General features: G+C 45.2%; 1 protein-coding gene across 1 annotated transcript in view; it reads left to right on the top strand.

Moving 5' to 3' along the window:
- Positions 1 to 19,438, top strand: part of LOC132403692 (voltage-dependent calcium channel subunit alpha-2/delta-1) — a 728,052-nt gene that overhangs the window by 409,996 nt on the left and 298,618 nt on the right. The window contains exon 8 of the mRNA XM_059987267.1: positions 1,425 to 1,493. Within this exon, the coding sequence (XP_059843250.1) occupies positions 1,425 to 1,493 (69 nt within the window). The remainder of the gene's footprint in view (positions 1 to 1,424; positions 1,494 to 19,438) is intronic.

Here is a 19,438-nt window from a genome sequence, read left to right as displayed (position 1 = left end):
CTGATGTTGCATAAGACATTGGCGAGGTCTAATTTGGAATATTGTGTGCAATTTGGGTCACCTATTATAGAAAATATGCAAATAAGGTCAAAAGAGTACAGAGAAAATTTACAAGGATGCTGCTGGGTCTGGAGGACCTGAGTTATATGAAAAGATTGAATAGGTTAGCAATTTATGTCTTTGAATGTAGAAGATTAATAGGAGAGTTTACAGAGGTATACAGAATTATGTTGGGTATAAATAGGGTAAATACAAGCAGGCTTTTCCACTGAGGTTGGGTGAACCTAGAAGTAGAGGTCATAGGTTAAGGGTGAAAGGAGAAATATTTAAGGGGAACATGAGGGGGAACTTCTTCATTCAGAGGGTGGTGGAAGAATGGAATGAGCCGTCAGCGAAAGTTGGGGGTGTGGGTTCAATTTCAACATTTAAGAGAAATTTGGATAGATTCATTTAGGGTATTGAGCTCTATGTTTAGAGTGCAGGTCGATGGGAGTAGGCAGATTAATGGTTCCACCTGCTTATGTGCTGCAGTGTTCTATGATTCTATTGGAGACTAACGGATTTAGATTGCTGCTGGGTGGCCTGATTATAAACCTCTGCAAGCATCTGCATTGGTGCACAAGTTCAGAATGATGTAGGAAAGAATTATGGCACATTCTGGGGTGATTAAGAGATATAACAAGACAAAGGAGAAAGGCAAGTCTTGCAGTCTTACTTTCACCAAACAGACAAAGCCCAGGAAGTGTTGCCTTTCAAAATGAAAAGTTGACTTCTTGTGTGTAGTGTATGTCTGTGCTTCTATATGTTTTGATGCATTTAAAGTGAGTGTGGAATTGAAATTGCTTGCAGGGAAAATGTACCAGTGAGATTAGGATGTCTGTTATATCTAACCACTATATAATTGTAATTGATTTATAAATTACATGTTTCATTGATAGAATTTTAAACTGTGTGATATATTTGCTGATTTCACTTCAGACTTTGAGAAGCTATCATCCTGTTTAACTAATTTCCCCCTCAACTTACAACCTACTTTTGACATGATGCATTGTGATTGAAAATTAGCAGTTGCCTAGTTGCCAGATTTGTCAGAATGCATTGTACACCTGTTGTGATTATCCCAACTTCTCAGGCATTGCATAACATTACGAGAAAGGGAGTCATGTGCAGAAATAAAATTGGAACTGATTCCGCAGCCTGTGGGCTACGCAGATTAATGGTTCGGCCTGTTTATGTGCTGCAGTGTTCTGTGATTCTATTGGAGACTAACTAATTTAGACTTTCAACCTCAAGGACTCCACAACTCATGTACTCAATATTTATTGCTTGTTTATTTATTATTATCATTTTGTTTTTAATTTCTTTTTGTATTTGCACAGTTTGCTGTCTTTTTCACATTGATTATTTGTCCGTCTTTGTTGTAGGCAGTTTCTCATTGATCCTGTGGTGTTTCTTTGTAAATGCCCAGAAGAAAACGAATCACGGGATGAGAAGTATGTAGTTTGATAATAAATTCACTTTGAACTTTGAAAAGAATCAATTCCTGAGCACACATTAATTTATAGTTTACAGTTAAATATGCCACACTAATCTTTCTTTCTTTTCATACTGGCAGAGGACAATAATTGTCAGTTTAATGATGGTGAATTTAGTAGCTAGTTTTACATTCTTTTTCTATGGTTTGATGCTGATTTAAATAATTGAGTCTATTCAAGCAAACTAATATAATGGAATGGGAGGTAATGCTTAAATAATCTTGTAGGTGTATAGTCAACTGAGTAACAGTTTCTCTCTGGCACTGTAACTCATCACTAACTAGTCATATTGTTACATAGGCAGTAATTACATCATTGATGTGTGTGCATTGGGACTATAAAATCAGCCAGTGAAAGGCAAACAGCAAACGTTGCTGTTTTTTTTAAAGAAGTTGTATGAGATTTGGTCGACTTTTCCTGTAGGGGATCATTGTTTCCTAGGATTGCAGAAACCTTTAACAATGAGATACCTTGAAACTTCGTTGGCCAATCTGTGTAAAGATTTCAGTGCTTAACTCCTGACTGAATGTTTCTGCCATGATGAAATATAAGAGAAGGAATTGGAAAGTGATAACAAACATTTTCACGACATTATTTGTTTAACAGTGCAAAGTTGGGGAACATCTGAAACTCTTTTCAAGGTTTTGCAAAGGAAACAGCCACTGAGTTAGCCGATTACTGAGTTAATAATGATTGTAAATAGAAGCATGTCTGTACCTTCAATAAGGCTGATAATATTGTAACTTAATAACCATATATGGACAAATTCATAATCAGATTGTTTTTTAAATAATAGCGATTTAAAATGTTGAGAAAGTAAGACCATTATGCCTTTTTGCCACATGTGGATGCTCTGCCCATATGTTTTTTAAATACACCATGCACTCAGAATTCCTCATTAGTATTCTGTGCTGGTAGGCTACTTTTGTTCAAGTCCCATGCTGGGTCCACAGCAATGAAAGTAAGATTACAGAGATTAAACTGATCCTGTGTATCTGTGAAAATCTCATTAAAATTTCATTTAGATTATTATTTGAACTGATCTATTATTTAGCTAAACCTACTAAAAGTGTATTTTCTGCTTTGTATTCAAAGCATATCACAGTTTGTACACGCTGTCTACATGATAATCCGTACAAGTTCTATCTTAACTTCAATTTCTGAAAATATGGTAAAGTTAAATGCCTTTTTAGATTAGAAAATACACAATTAACTGAATAATTTTGTATGATATCTCAGTAGAGACGAAGGGATAGCTGGAATAAAGTGGAGTGATTAATGAGATTTCTTTAAATCTAATCCCTTTTATACCTTGTAGACTTGTTTGCTAATTCCTGTATTATTTTGCATCTTTGTGCCTCTTAAACAAAATTTCCACAAAATTATATGTACAGCTTATCATTTTAATAAAGTAATCCAGAAAATGATGAAGGATTCCTTTTAGTTGAAAAAAATCCAGTGGGGAAACAGGTTACACTTACAAGGATAGTCCTTGATTTCTGACCCTGAAATTCACCGGAAGTTATCTTTATGAAATATGTATCAGCTGTTTTAACAGAAGTTAAAATGGTGAAGAGAGAAGTTTCAGATATAATAGGGTGTACTTTCACTCCGCGAGTTATTGCATTCCATGAATGACCACTGTTTTATTAAAACGAACACCTCCCCATTCACTAAAACCACAAAACTGTTCCTGCTAGTGTTTGAAGTCATACAAACCTTGGTTCCGTGTGTTCCATTGCCTGCAAAGCTATTTCAGTGCCGACGAAGCATAAGAAGCCAATGGGACTTGCAGAATCACAAACATAAGAAAATCTGCAGATGCTGGAAACCCAAAGCAACACACACACACACAAAGTCCTGAAGATTCCTGAAGAAAGGTCTCGGCCTGAAACGTCGACCGTTTTTCTCTTTCCCATACATGTTGCCTGACCTGCAGAGTTCCTCCAGCATTTTGTGTGTGGAACTCACAGCAGGTGATTAGCAAGTGCCTTCAGAAAGACTCAGCACACCGAGCCCCAAGGACTGACTTCTCACTCAATGAGCAAGTCCAAACAGCATCTCCACAAATCATGGCAAGTGTACAAATGGAAATTAAGCACAGCACCTGTGTGTGTCTATGGTGATCAGAAAAAGGGCCAAAGAACACGTAACAAGCCAATGCCTAATCCGTAAGCATGAGGGAAATATCACAGCAGCAATTCCAGATGTTGCTGTGTCTGGTTTCAGTAGTTAAATTCTGGATGCTGCTCCACACTTAGAGCAGATACCTGACAAATGAGAGGCATGAGAGAGGGGGAGCTGTACTCAACATACAGTAACAGGTGTTTCGACTCCTTTGTATCGAGGACATGTCTACCCCCAGGTAGATCCAATGTATGAATGCCTGCAAAGGTAAACTTGTCCAAATGTTTCATTTAATTGCTGACTATGGACTCAGTGAAAATGCATAACAAGATGAGGGTTGATCGGACCTGCTTCCTGCTTCATCCAGCAGCCTCGCAGACAAAGCCCAGTCAGCAGCAGCCCAGTGGTATTATAACATGAACATGAATAATGTGAATAACATGAAGCATGCTGGATGGAAGAGAAGTGGATGAAGAATACAGGACTGCTTAAAAGTCTCAGGCACACACGCACACAGACGTGCGTGCACAGGCACAGACACACACACAGATGTGTGTTTATGTATATTCGTATACACAAAGTACTCTGCAGATGCTGTGGTCAAAGCAACACGTACAACACGCTGGAGGAACTCAGCAGGTGGGGCAGCATCCGTGGAAATGAGCAGTCAACGTTTTGGGCCTAGACCCTTCATCAGGATGAAGAGGGAGGGGGCAGGGGCCCTAAAAAGAAGGCGCCAGGATGCTCCCAGGATGAGGCTTTCCGTTCCAGGACAACTGAAATGTCCTCTTTCTTAAAGGATTGTGGTTTCCTTCCTGCTGTCATCAATGATGCCCTCACCTGCACCTCCTCCATTTCCTGCACTTCAGCCCCCACCCCATCCTCCTGTCACCACAACAGGGACCGAGTTCCCCTTGTCCTCACCTACCTCCCCACCAGCCTCCGGATCCAGCATATTATCCTCCGCAACTTCTGCCACCGTCAACAGGACCCCACCACTAAGGACATTTTTCCCTCTCTACCCCTCTCTGCTTTTCGCAGGGATCGTTCCCTCCGTGACTGTCTGGTCCACACATCCCTCCCCACTGATCTCCCACCTGGCACTTATCCCTGAAAGCGTAAGTGCTACACCTCTCCCTACACCTCCTCTCTTACCACCATTCAGGGCCCCAAACAGTCCTTCCAGGTGAGGCAACACTTCACTTGTGAGTCTGTTGGGGTCATCTATTGCATCCGGTGCTCCCAGTGTGGCCTCCTGTATATTGGTGAGACCCGATGCAGACTGGGAGACCGCTTCGTCGAGCACCTCTGCTCCATCAGTCACAATAGACAGGATCTCCTGGTTGCCAGCCACTTCAACTCTGCTTCACATTCCCATTCGGATATGTCCATACATGGCCTCCTCTACTGCCATGATGGGGCCAAACTCAGGCTGGAGGAGCAACACCTCATATACCGTCTGGGTAGTCTCCAGCCCCTTGGCATGAACATTGAATTCTCCAACTTCCAGTAATTTCCACCCTCTCCCTTCCCCCATCCCAGTTTCACTCTGCCTCTTCCTCCAGCTGCCTATCACCTCTCTCATGTGCTTTCCCCTTACATTCCTCCTTCACCCCTCCGGCCTATCCCCTCCCTGCTTCCCCTCCCCCACCCCTTGATCTTTCCTCTGATTGGTTTTTCACCTGGCACCTCCCAGCCTTTTCCTTCCCACCCTCCCCCACCTTCTTTATAGGGTCCCTGCCCCCCTCCCTCTTCAGTCCTGATGAAGGGTCGCAGCCCGAAATGTTGACTGTTGGTTTCCACGGATGCTGCCTGACCTGCTGAGTTCCTCCAGCGTGTTGTATGTGTATATTTGTATGTTTGGAGGGGGAGTGAGACTAAAACCTTTGTACAGTACTGTATATTGTTTATGGAATTAAAAGAAAGTCAATTTGAATGAAAAGTCATTGACTTAAATGCTAGTTTTCTCTCTTCATAGATGCTGACTATCCCTAAGCGTTTCCTGCTTTAATTTCGGATCTCAGCTCTTCATCATCGACGGTATTTTGCCTTAATGTTATATATTGAATAAAGTTGTATTTTCTTTGAGAAATCTTTGAAAGCGTTTTGTTTTGCTTTCAGTGGTTTCTGTTGAATTAGGTTTATTACCCTGGCAACAGTCACACATTGATAGGCATAGATTAAAACAATTTGGCATTTTTAAAGGAGATGTCTTGACCATAGGTGAAGTGTTCTGCAGCCAGTTAAATATTTTTGAAATGCTGTCAGTGTTTACTTGTGGACAATTTGTGCACAGTGATGTCCCACAGCCGCCAGTGGGATAAGGAATAACAAATAATGATTTTGAATGATGGGTAAGCTTTGGCCAGGACAGCAGGAGAACCAGCCCTCCTCCTCCAGCCTTCCTCTGGTTAGCAGCATGGGTCTGTTCATCAGAGGCTGGACAGGCCTGTAGTTTTATGTCTCATCACAAAACCGGGGTCTCCAACTGTGCACCACTCCAACAATACTACAATGTGCAAGAGCCCATATTCTGCGCTCAGGTTATTGAAATGAACTTGAAAGGAAATCTATTCAGCTGTCAAACAAGCTCCTTCCACAGTCCAGACACAGTCACCTCCATTGTAATTGATCTCAGCGGAATAAAATTTTAGCCTTGATCTTAGAGTAAATTTGAGTACAAAAGCTTGTATTACCAATGAGTGGTGATATTATTCTCCCCAATTCAAAAATCGTTTGCATATTGCTGAATCAGACTCTGGTTTGTTATCACTGACTCATGTGAAATTTGTAGCAGCACTGCAGAGTAAGTCATAAAGATAATACTGTAATTTACATAAATAAGTAAATAGTGCAAAAGAGAACTGATGAGGTCATGTTTATCAGTTCATGAACCATTCAGAAATCTGATGGTAGAGGGGAAGAAGCTGTTCCTAAAATGTTGAGTGAGGGTTTTCAGATAAGTTGGACAACATCACAGTATATTCAGGCATAGATTACAGTCAATTCATCCGTGGCATTAGTAATGACAGCTTGTATTTAGAATTCCACTGTTTGGCAATCAAGGAGGCCCAATCCTGTGGTTATGCTTTCACTTTGAGGGTAACAAGCCTCCAATCTTTCTCTGTCAGAGAAATGTAATTATTGTTCTCAGTTGCAGCTGTGTATTTGTCAGTATTAAGAGTGAGTAGTGGATAACTAAGTCATCCAAATAGTAATAAATAAATGAATTTCATATATACATACAATAATATACACGTGTGTGTGTACATATATTTGTGTGTGTGTGTGTGTATACGAATGAATGGCTGATGGTACAAATAATTTTATGTCCACTGAGCTTTTATCAATTGATCATTTCACAAAGCTAGAAATTGAACAGTATTCGCATTAGATCAGACTGATAAATGATTTCCAGATGGAATTGAGCCCACTGGGAAAATAGGCAGGATTGTTTGCACCATCCAGGATTACATGTCGCGTATTTCCCCAGTGCCAGGCATGCACATGCTGGCCTTGCTTTTTTGTGCGTCATGCATTTCCACCCTTTCCTATGTCCAGTGGAGCTTATGTTGATTCAACATTCACGAACAGGCATGGAGCACTTCACACTGAAATCTGCAGTATGGTAGAAATTAAAAGGTCTGCATTCTAACATTCATGCACTGCTCAAAACACCTGCCAGACTCATATTCCACTTGTCAAAATTCAGTGCCTATAAAAAGTATTCGCATCCGCCCACCACCCGGAAGTTTTCATGTTTTATTGTTTTGCAACACGGAATCACAGTGGATTTAATTTGGTTTTTTTGACACAGATCAACAAAAAAATACTCTCTCCTGTCAAAGTGAAAACAGATTTCTACAAAATGATCTAAATTCATCATAAATATAAAATGTAAAATAATTGATTGCATAAGTATTCACTACCTTTAATATGACACACCAAATCATCACTGGTGCAGCTAATTTGTTTGAGAAGTTGCATAATTAGTTAAATGGAGATCACCTGTGTGCAGTCAAGGTGTTTCAATTGATTGTAGTAATAATACACCTGTATCTGGAAGGTCCAACTGCTGGTGAGTCAGTATCTTGGCAAAAACTACACCGTGAAGACAAAAGAATACTCCAAGCAACTCTGCAAAAAGGTTATTGAAAAGCACAGGTTAGGAGAAGTTAGGCAATTTCCCAATCACTGAATATCCTTTGGAGTACAGTTAAGTCAATCATCAAGAAATGGAAAGAATATGGAACAGCTGTAAATCTGCTGAGAGCAGGCAATCCTCAAAAGCTGAGTGATTGTGCAAGAAGGGGACTAGTGAGAGAGGCCACCAAGAGACCAATGACAACTCTGGAGGAGTTACAAGCTTCAGTGGCTGAGATGGGAGAGACTGTGCACACAACAACTGTTGCCCGGGTGCTTCACCAGTCGCAACTTTATGGGAGAGTGGCAAAGAGAAAGCCACTGTTGAAAAAAGCTCTCGCGAAATCTCAGCTAGAATCTCCCAGTTTTTATGGGAGACTCTGAATTCAGCTGGAAGAAGGTTCTATGGTCTGTTGAAACCAAAACTGAGTTTTTTGTCCATCAGACTAAACACAGTGTTTGGCGAAAGCCAAACACCACACATCATCTAAAAGACACCATCCCTACCGTGAAACGTGGTGGCTGCATCATGCTGTGGGGATGCATCACTGCAGCAGGCCCTGGAAGGCTGTGAAGGTAGAGGGAAAATGAATGGAGCAAAATATAGGGAAATCCTGGAGGAAAACCTGAGGCAGTCTGCAAGAGAACTGCAACTTGGGAAAAGATTTGTTTTCCAGCAGGACAATGACCCCAAGCTTAAAGCCAAAGCTACACAGGAATGGCTTAAAAAGAACAAGGTTAATGTCCTGTAGTGGGCAAGTCAGAGATCAGACCTCAATCCAATTGAGAATTTGTGCTGGACTTTAAAAGGGCTGCTCACTCCTGATCGCCATGCAATCTGACAGAGCTTGAGCAGTTTTGTAAAGAAGAATGGGGGAAAATTGCAGTTACCAGATGTGCAAAGCTGATAGAGACCTGTCCGCACAGACTCAATGCTGTAATTGCTGCCAAAGGTGCATCTATTAAATATTGACTTTTTAAATTATGAGTAATGATGCAATCATTTATTTTATGTTTAATAACTGTAATCAATTCAGACCAATTTGTAGAATTTGTTTTCACTTTGACATATAGAGTCTTTTTCTGTTGATCAGTGTCAAAAGCCAAATTAAATCCACTGTGATTCAATGTTGTAAAACAATAAAACATGAAAACTTCCAGGAGGTATATACTTTTTATAGGCACTGTGTTTTCTCAGCAATTCCGGTTTGATCCTTGATTCCTTATCTGGGATCTCTGGACTCCTCGGCTAATGGTAGTGGTCCATGGCATAAAGAAAGTTTGGGAAGTCTTGAATTTAGAATTGACTTTATTTCTTACATCCTTGACGTACAAAAGGAATAAAAATCTTTACGTTACATCTCCATCTGAATGTGCAATGTGTAAATTATATTAATTTGTAATAAATAATATGTAGAGTAAGAAATTCAACAGCACAGTCAATTAATCAGTCTGATGGCCTGGTGGAAGAAGCTGTCCCGGAGCCTGCTGGCCCTGGCTTTAATGCTGCGGTACTGCTTCCTGGATGGTAGCCGCTGGAACAGTTTGTGGTTGGGGTGACTCGGGTCCCCAATGATCCTTTGGGCCCTTTCTACGCACCTGTCACTGAAAATGCCCTGAATAGTGGGAAGTTCACATCCACAGATGCGCTGGGCTGTCTGCACCACTCTCTGCAGAGTCCTGCGATTGAGGGAAGTACAGTTCCTATACCAGGCAGTGATGCAGCCAGTCAGGTGCTTTCAATTGTGCTCCTGAAGAAAGAACTTAGGATTTAGGGACTCGTGCTTTATCTACTTCTATGCATCTGGTTATAATGCCTGTTTCATTGATGGCCATAACTTGCTGTAGCATTCTTCTAGGGTGCATAACAACCTGGTATGGAAGTTGTCCTGTCCAAGACCGGAAGAACCTGCAGAAGATCGTGAACACAGCCCAGCACATCACACAAACCAATCTTCCATCCTTGGACTCACTTTACACCGCACGCTGTCGGAGCAGTGCTGCCAGGATAATCAAGGATAAGACCTACCCAGCCAACACACATTTTCTGCCCCTCTTCCCTCCGGGAGAAGGTTCAGGAGCTTGAAGACATGTATGGCCAGATTTGGGAACAGGTTCTTTCCAACTGTGATAAGACTGCTGAACGGATCCTGACCCGGATCTGGGCCGTACCTTCCAAATATCCGGACCGGTCTCTGGGTTTTTTTTTGCACTACCTTACTTTCTCTTTACTATTTTTTTATTTATGATTTATAATTTAAATTTTTTTTATTATATTTACTATCGATTTGTACTCCAGGGAGCACGAAGCGCAGAATCAAATATTGGTGTGATGATTGTACGCTCTGGTATCAATTATTTGGTGACAATGAAGTAATAAAGTAGTGCTGGGCCACCCACAGCACAGGACTCAGTGAGGACAGTGGTGGTTTACCACAGCTGCTGAACGGGCACATTCCATCTGGCCTTTGTCCTCCTTTTGCCCCTTGGCTACATGTTATACAGTTCAGCTGTAACTGATAGGAAGGGAGCCCTTGGCAGTGGGTGGTCAAGGGTTTTGTCCATGCTTCTCTTCCAGAGTGATGTCCATGCTTATGTCTCCCAGAAGAAGGAGCACACAGAATTCAGAGGTACACCGGGGGATTTCCGGGACTGGTGGGTGACGGAGGAGCTTGAGAGTGGCCGCTTTGAAACTGCAGTTAGTGTGCACTGCGAAGTACTAAAATAATGTGGATCTTGTGATCACTGAATAAGCCACCTTTGTAAAAGGAAGATGGATCCTTGAACATTTGCTGCATATAGATAGGCAAAAACGTGGCAAAGTAACACTCACTGGGAAACACTCAGATAGAGATTTAGTAGATCCATTCGTGTCGAAACCTCCCAAGGGCTGTTTGAAATCTCTTACTGCATGGTTTTTGTAAGGGCGGGTGGAGAAGGAGGGATTGTTAGTACTAAATTTAACAATAGCTCAGGTCAACAAACATATCTGAGGCCTAACCTCTAGGCAACAGTCTGTAAATCTTCAAAGCAAGTTAATGCAGATACTGGAAGTCTAAAACAAAAGGGAAAATGCTGGAAAATGCTGGAAAACGGTGAATCCATGGAGGTTGATACCAGGAAAATGCTCTAGATCAGGCCTTTTATCGGAATTTGAAAAATGTTAGGCATTAAACATGTGTAAGTTTTAAGAAGTGGGCAGAGTGGAGAGGACAAAGGGAATGGTGTGTGGTGGTGCAGAGCCCAAGAGAGGAAGGATGGTAGTGTTGTCAGATTGCCTGGGTTGGGGAGCAGGCCTTGTGAAAATAGGTTGAGTGAACTCGGCCTTTTCTCCTTGGAGCGATGGAGAATGAGAAGTGACCTGATAGACATGAATAAGATTTTGAGAAACATGAATAAGATTTTGAGAAGCATTAATCGTGTGGATAGTCAAAAGCTTTTTTCCAGGGCTGAAATGGCTAACTCGAGGAGATATCGTTCTAATGTGCTTGGTACAAGGGGGATGTCAGAGGTATGTTTTTCACACAGAGGGTAGTGGGTGCTTGGAATGCACTGCCAACGACGTTGGGAGAGGTGGATACAATAGGGTCTTTTAAGAGACTCTTAGATAGGTACATGGAGCTTAGAAAAATACAGGGCTATGCGGTAGGGGAATTCTAGGCAGTTTCCAGAGTAGGATACATGGTCAGCGCAACATTGTGGGCCGAAGGGCCTGTAATGCGCTGTAGATTTCAATGTTCTATGCCCTACATTCTATGATGACTGAAAGGGTGAAGAACATTTTTTCTTCACAGCTGATCTGTCAGGAGGGAAGGTGTTAGAACAGAAGAAATAGGAACAGGAGTGAATAATTTGGTCCTTCAAATGCCATCTGCTGTTCATTAAGAATGTGACTAATCTACCTCAGTACAGTTGTCCTGTACATCCCTTTGTCCTGTCTCGGAAGCCCTTCATGAGTCTTAATAAAGGGTCTTGGGCCAGACTGTTTACTTCCCTCCATAGATGCTGTCTGACTTGCTGATTCCTCCAGCAACTTACCTTTCTTTTCAAATCTTTTTATTATTATTATTATTATCCAAAATACAAGAGTACATCGAAGTAAGTAACACAATGTCTCAAAACAGAAAAAAAAACAATATTTAGGATTGAAAAATGTGGTGACACAGTGATGCACCATCAATAACTCACACTGAGACGTAGGCGAGATATCGGCTTTTATTGACTGGAAGAAGGAACCAGGAGTGAGTGTCTATCATACAAGGTCCTGGAGACTGAGGCCGAGCGTCAGGCCGCAGGTCTCCTTTATACAGGGGCCTGTGGGAGGAGCCACAGGAGCAGTCAGCAGGGGCGTGTCCCGACAGGCACATAGTTCACCACATTCACCCCCCCTTCGTTTGAAAAAGTCCTCATGTAGCGAAGGTTCTTACAAGTCAAGCCGATCAGGCGGTCGAATCTGTCGCTGCGATCTACGTAGCACCGGCTGTGACCCCATAGGTGCCGGCAACATTGGCGATTGCACAGGGGACGGGGGTTGCGCGTGTTCTTGCCCACTAGGCGCCGGTGATCCCTCATGCATGTGCGAGGCGCCTGGTATAAACGCGTACGAAACGCCCGGTATACAAGTGTCGTGAGGAGTCTGTGTAGGGCCTGGTGCGTACGGTGTCACCTCTGGTGCAGGGTTCACAGTTACCGGAGAGCCTTCAGGGTAGTGGTCTGCTGCACCTGCGGGTGCCAGGTCGCGGATGGAGACCGTATCCTCCCGCCCATCAGGTAAGACCACGTAAGCATACTGGGGGTTCGCATGGAGAAGGTGAACCCTCTCCACCAGCGGGGAGTATTTATTGCTCCTCACATGTTTCCGGAGCAGCACTGGCCCCGGGGACGTCAGCCAAACTGGTAGGGTGGTCCCAGTGACAGACTTCCTGGGAAAAGAGAATAGGCGTTCGTGAGGGGTGGCATTGGTGGACGTACATAACAGAGAGCGGATAGAGTGCAGTGCCTCAGGGAGGACCTCCTGCCATCGAGAGACCGGCAACCCTTTGGACTTAAGGGCTAAAAGTGTGGCCTTCCACACTGTGGCATTCTCCCGCTCTACCTGGCCATTACCCCGGGGATTATAACTCGTGGTCCGACTGGTAGCAATGCCCCTAGCTAGCAAGTACTGGCGCAGCTCCTCACTCATAAAGGAGGACCCTCTATCACTGTGGATATAGCAGGGATACCCGAACAGAGTGAAGAGCTGGCGCAGGGCTTTTATGACGGACGTGGCAGTGGTGTCGGGGCAGGGGATGGCAAAGGGGAACCGTGAGAACTCGTCAATAACACTGAGAAAATAGACATTGCGGTCAGTGGAGGGAAGGGGGCCCTTAAAGTCAACACTCAGGCGTTCAAAAGGGCGGGTGGCCTTGACAAGTTGTGCCGTGTCAGGACAGTAGAAGTGCGGTTTGCACTCGGCACAAATTTGGCAGTCCCTGGTCATCGTCCTGATGTCCTCCAGGGAGTACGGCAGGTTCCGAGCTTTCACAAAATGGTAAAATCGGGTGACCCCCGGATGGCAAAGTTGTGCATGAAGGGCGTACAGCTGGTCGAGCTGTGTGCTAGCACATGTTCCCCGGGATAGGGCATCAGGGGGCTCATTGAGTCTGCCAGGCCGGTACAGGATATCATAGGTGTAGGTGGAGAGTTCTATCCTCCACCGCAAAATCTTATCATTTTTGATCTTGCCCCGCTGTTGGTTGCTGAACAGGAACGCAACCGAGCGCTGGTCGGTCAGCACAGTGAATCTTTTGCCAGCAAGATAGTGCCTCCAGTGCCTAACAGCCTCCACTATGGCCTGGGCTTCTTTCTCCACCGCGGAGTGCCGAATTTCAGAGCCTTGGAGGGTGCGAGAAAAGAATGCTACTGGTCTGCCTTCCTGATTAAGGGTAGCAGCCAGAGCGAAATCGGAGGCATCACACTCCACTTGGAAGGGAGCGGTCTCGTCCACTGCATGCATCGTAGCTTTGGCAATGTCCGCTTTAATGCAGTTGAAGGCCGCGCAGGCCTCAGCAGAGAGGGGAAACGAGGTAGACTTGACCAGGGGGCGAGCCTTGTCTGCGTAATGGGGGACCCATTGGGCGTAATAGGAAAAAAACCCCAGGCACCGTCTGAGGGCCTTGAGAGTGGTGGGAAGAGGGAGCTCTAACAGGGGGCGCATACGTTCGGGATCAGGCCCAATAACCCCGTTTTCCACGACATACCCAAGTATAGCAAGGCGGGTGGTACCAAAAACACACTTGTCCCTGTTATAAGTAAGGTTCAGAGCTGCGGCCACTTGGAGAAACCGTTGGAGGTTGGCGTCGTGATCTGGCCTGTCATGACCACAGATGGTGATGTTATCCAGATAGGGAAATGTGGCCTGCAGTTGGTACTGGTCCACCATCCGGTCCATTTCCCTCTGGAAGACAGAGACACCATTCGTGACACCGAAAGGGACGCGCAGGAAGTGATAGAGCCGGCCGCCCGCCTCGAAGGCGGTGTAGGGGCGGTCCTCTGGGCAGATGGGGAGCTGGTGATAAGCGGATTTCAGATCTATTGTCGAGTACACCTTATACTGAGCAATCTGGTTGACCATATCCGCGATGCGGGGTAGGGGGTATGCGTCAAGCTGCGTAAACCTATTGATGGTTTGACTATAGTCCACCACCATCCTATTTTTCTGCCCAGTCCGAACAACAACCACCTGGGCCCTCCAAGGGCTTGTGCTCGGCTCAATGATCCCCTCCCTGAGCAGCCGCTGCACCTCCGACCGAATGAAGGCCCGGTCCCCCGCGCTGTACCTCCTGCTTTTGGTTGTCACAGGTTTACAGTCGGGGGTCAGGTTGGCGAACAGCGGTGGGGGAGGGATCTTGAGAGTGGAGAGGCTGCAAGTGTCGGTAGCGCAGCTGTTGGCATGGTTCTGGATGGGATGTGTGTGTCCGTGTGTGTGTGTGGTCAGTAGCGGGGTATGTGAAGAAGTCCCACAAAACTGAGGATTCTTGACAGTGAGTGGTGGGAGGGGCCCGTCGTATACCATAGTCACACTTTCGAGATGGCTCTGGAAGTCCAGCCCCAATAGCACAGGTGCACACAGATTAGGCATGACCAGCAGTTCAAAGTCCCGATATACTGTGCCTTGCACCACCAAAGTCGCTACACAACCCGCCCGGATGTCTGCGGACTGCGACCCAGAGGCCAAATGGAACCTCCGACTGACCGGCCGCGTTGCAAGTCCGCAGCGTTGCACTGTGTCCGGGTGAATAAAACTCCCAGTGCTGCCCGTGTCAAACAGGCATCCAGTCCAATGCCCCTCCACCTGGATGTCCATCATGGACCTTGCAAGCTGGTGTGGGGCGCTTTGGTCGAGAGTCACAGTGGCCAGAGTTGGATCGCCGTCGGGGTACCCGGTCAGCATCGGAGGGTCGGGGGCGGGGCATGCTGACGTCGACAAAGATGGCCGCTCACATCTGGGGTACCCGGTCAGCATCGGAGGGTCGGGGGCGGGGCATGCTGACGCCGACAAAGATGGCCGCTCACATCCGGGGTACCCGGTCAGCATCCGAGGATCGGGGGCGCGGCGTGCTGACGTCGACAAAGATGGCCGCCCACATCCCGGCATGCAAGATGGCGGCCCCCACGTTTCACCCGCAGCGCTGCACTCCGCTCGAGGTTGAGACTTACAGACCTTGGCGAAGTGGCCCCGCTTTCCGCAGCTGGAGCAGGTCGCTTCTCGCGCTGGACAGCGTTGTCGAGGATGTTTCTTTTGGCCACAGAAATAACAAGGCCCGAGTTTCTTACGGGCCACAGCCGTGGTCTGGGTCGGGGAGCTCGTGGAATGGCGACTGGCGGCGGCGTTGGCGAATTCGCTCCCGGGAGCCGGCGGTGGCGGGGTCTGAGGCGTCCACGGAACCGGCGGGGAATCGCGCGACTGGACAGCGTCGGCGTTATGCCGCGCAGCTTCTAGAGCGTTGGCCTTCTCTATCGCCGAGCTTAAGGTAAGATCCGAGTTCTCCAGCAGCCGCTGGCGCATGTACACTGACCTCAGTCCCGTCACAAAGGCGTCTCGCACCAGCAGCTCCGCATGCTGTTCTGCCGTGAGCGTCTTGCAGTCACAAGCTCGGACGAGTGTCTGTAGTGCTCGGAGAAACTCAGCGCACGATTCGCCAGGCCGCTGTTGCCGGGTAGCTAAACGATGTCTTGCGTAGACGGTGTTCACCGGCCGCAGGTACTGTCGTTTGAGGGCGTCCAGTGCCCCTTCGTAGGTCGGCAGGTCCCGGATAAAGGAGTAAACTTTGGGGGTGACCCTCGAGAGTAGGATTCTGTGCATAACGGCGGGTTCAGTCGCACGAAGCTCCGCCAAGTACGATTGGAAGCATGCAAGCCAGTGTTCAAAAGCGAGAGCTGCGTCAGGGTCTTGAGGGTCCAAATCCAACCGGTCCGGACGCAAAACGGGTTCCATGTTTTAAAACTTCCAGTCAATAAAATTGATGCACCATCAATAACTCACACTGAGACGTAGGCGAGATATCGGCTTTTATTGACTGGAAGAAGGAACCAGGAGTGAGTGTCTATCATACAAGGTCCTGGAGACTGAGGCCGAGCGTCAGGCCGCAGGTCTCCTTTATACAGGGGCCTGTGGGAGGAGCCACAGGAGCAGTCAGCAGGGGCGTGTCCCGACAGGCACATAGTTCACCACACACAGAAAAAGAGAAGAAAAGAGGAAAAAAAACCCTACTGAAGCAAGAAAAAGGTGAGGGGAAAAAAAAGACCCCATGAGGTGTTCAACCCCAGAGCCGTGCGTCTTACAAAAAGCTTCTAAAGATAAACATCAAACCGCCAGCAAAAAAAATCATGCCAAAATTTACAATTAGATCGTGGAGAAAATCTATCAATTAACTCAAATGGTAATAACGAGCAAATGAACCCCATCTTTTCTCAAAAACAAACATAGGTTTGAAGGTTCGACTTCTAATTTTCTCCAAACTAAGACGTAACGTCACTTGAGAGAAACATTGTGACAGAGTGGGAGCCGACGTATCCTTCCACTTCGACAAAGTGGCCCTCCTGGCTATCAATGTAACAAACGCAATATCAGACAAAGAAATACCAGGAATATTTTGAGGTATTATTCCAAAAAGCACAATTAATTTGTTAGGTTGCTTATGTGTCTTGTTGAAGATTAGAGGCATCTGCAGAATCTCTTGTGTTTCTGAAATTAGGTTCTGGTTCTAGTTTCCTTTGCCAGGGGCAACACCGTCCTTGCAAACACCCTGTGAGAACTTGGAGACCTCATTGAGTTCTCTTGTCATTCTTCTAAACTCTAGAGGTCAGTTAATTAGTCAGAGCTCTATTGTCATTGCAGAGGACAATGAGATTACAGTGCTGCTCCGTTCAGTACAAAACGGCACTCCAGCAATTCAATTACTGAAAACGCATAGTCTTCTCAAGGTTTCCTTGTGCTGGAAGCTTATTATTCTCTGGAATCAGTCTGGTGAATCATCACCGCACTTTCTCAAGGGGAAGTGATCTCTTTTTTTCTGGCAAGGAGATCCAAACTGTTCTCACTGCTCCAGATGTAGTCTTGTTGTGAGATTTCGTTACTCCTTGCATAGTGACTTCTTCATAACCTGCAGAGTGACTTTTAGTAACTAGTATGCAATAACATCAGGGTCTTTCTGAATACCAATGTTGCGTAGTCCCTCACTATTTTATAGAAGATCTTCTGCTTCTCTGTTACAACAAAAGCAGGAGGTGCTGGAAATACTCAGACTACGTCTGGAGGAAGGGAAACATTTCAGGTGGAGACATTTTGTCAGAATTGAAAAGGAAACACGTGGAAAACTGCATGGAGGTTCAGGAAGTGGGATCTCTCTGATCTGGTGAAACGGGGTAACATTGCCATAAGAATCACTGAAAGAATGAAATTTGTAAAGGTGTAGATTTTGGGAATGGCTGCTCCGCAGCATAGTGGTAATTAACACAATCTCCCTTGGAGCTACATAGTCTAGCCCAGGGGTCAGCAACCTTTACCACTGAAAGAGCCACTTGGACCCGTTTCCCACAGAAAAGAAAACACTGGGAGCCGCAAAACCCGTTTGACATTTAAAATGAAATAACACTGCATACAACGTTTTTTTTGCCTTTATGCTATGTATAAACAAACTATAATGTGTTGCATTTATGAAATTGATGAACTCCTGCAGAGAAAACGAAATTACATTTCTGCATGCAACAAAAACATTTTGAACTCCGAAAAAAAGACGTTGGGTTGAAAGTTACTTTTAAGTAAAATATTCAATGTCTATTTGAGTCCTTCTTGTATTTATGAAAAACGCCGAACTTAAATTTTCCGCCAGCAGCAAACCAAAAATATCATCAGCCAGCTGTCAGCCTGAAAAATAAAAGGACTATTTCACTGAACAATGAAAAAATATGAATATACATAAAATAATAGGCAATTAAAATATTTATCATACTTGGTTAATGGGATTTCTGCTCCTGGACCTCAGCGCACAGCGTCTGCACATCAGGGCTGTATGACGTCACCTTCATCTTTACACAGGATCGCAAGCTGTCATCTGTGAAGCATGCGCGATGTTTGTTTTTAATAAAGTTCATGTTGGAGAACACCTGCTCACATACATATGTGGATCCAAAGATCGACAGGACTCCAAGCGCATACTTTTTCATGTTTACATAAATGTCGGGCACAGCATTCCATGTTTCAAACACAAGTTGGTCCGGATTTGGAAGGTTTTCAATATCACTCCATTTGTGATTCTGAGCAAGAACGGCCTTCTGACGGGCAACATCTTCAAGGTCTGCTGTCAAGCGTCTAAACTTGGACACCCATATGTCTTTGTCGGCTATGTCGGCCAGTTCCATCTCAAGATCAGGTTGACTCACACCTGCCAATGCAGTCGTATTCAGTAGGGAAGGATCGATGCTTAAGGGAGTGACCGGGAAGGATAATGTGTTTTTTTCCTCTCTGAACTCACAGAAGCGTTTCCCAAACGATGTTTGCATTGCGATGATTGCAGAATGTAAATACTCCGAAATTATCATGTCGTGACCTTGTTTGAACTCTCTCAAATTGGGGAAGTGAGACAAAGTGCCTTTCTGTAAATCTCTGGCAAGCACTGTCAACTTGCGCTCGAATGCCAAGACATCCTCCAACATGTGCAGGGCTGTGCGTCCTTTCCCCTGAAGAGCTGTGTTCAGCGTGTTCAGGTGCGCTGTCATGTCTACCATGAAGTGTAGCTTTTCCAGCCACTCTGGCTGTTCCAGCTCAGGAAAGTTGAGCCCTTTGCTGCCCAGGAAAGTTTTCACTTCTTCCAGACACGCGACAAAGCGTTTCAGCACCTCCCCTTTGGACAGCCACCGGACTTTGTTGTGCAGCAGGAGATCAGAATATGCGCTTTCCATCTCGTCCAGTAACAAACGGAATTGACGGTGATTTAAACTTTTTGCCATTATTTTATTGACAATCTGAATGACAACATCCATTACTTCTGTGCATTCCAGAGGAAATGTTTGAGCGCACAGTGCCTCTTGGTGCAAGATGCAGTGAAAAGTCAGCAGCTTTCTGTCCAGCGACTTCTGCAGTAAAGCCACAA

This window comes from Hypanus sabinus, chromosome 13, assembly GCF_030144855.1.
Source record: "Hypanus sabinus isolate sHypSab1 chromosome 13, sHypSab1.hap1, whole genome shotgun sequence".
Classification (NCBI taxonomy): domain Eukaryota; kingdom Metazoa; phylum Chordata; class Chondrichthyes; order Myliobatiformes; family Dasyatidae; genus Hypanus; species Hypanus sabinus.
The sequence above is the reverse complement of the archived record's forward strand: the minus strand, read 5'-3'. Positions and strand labels throughout refer to the sequence as shown.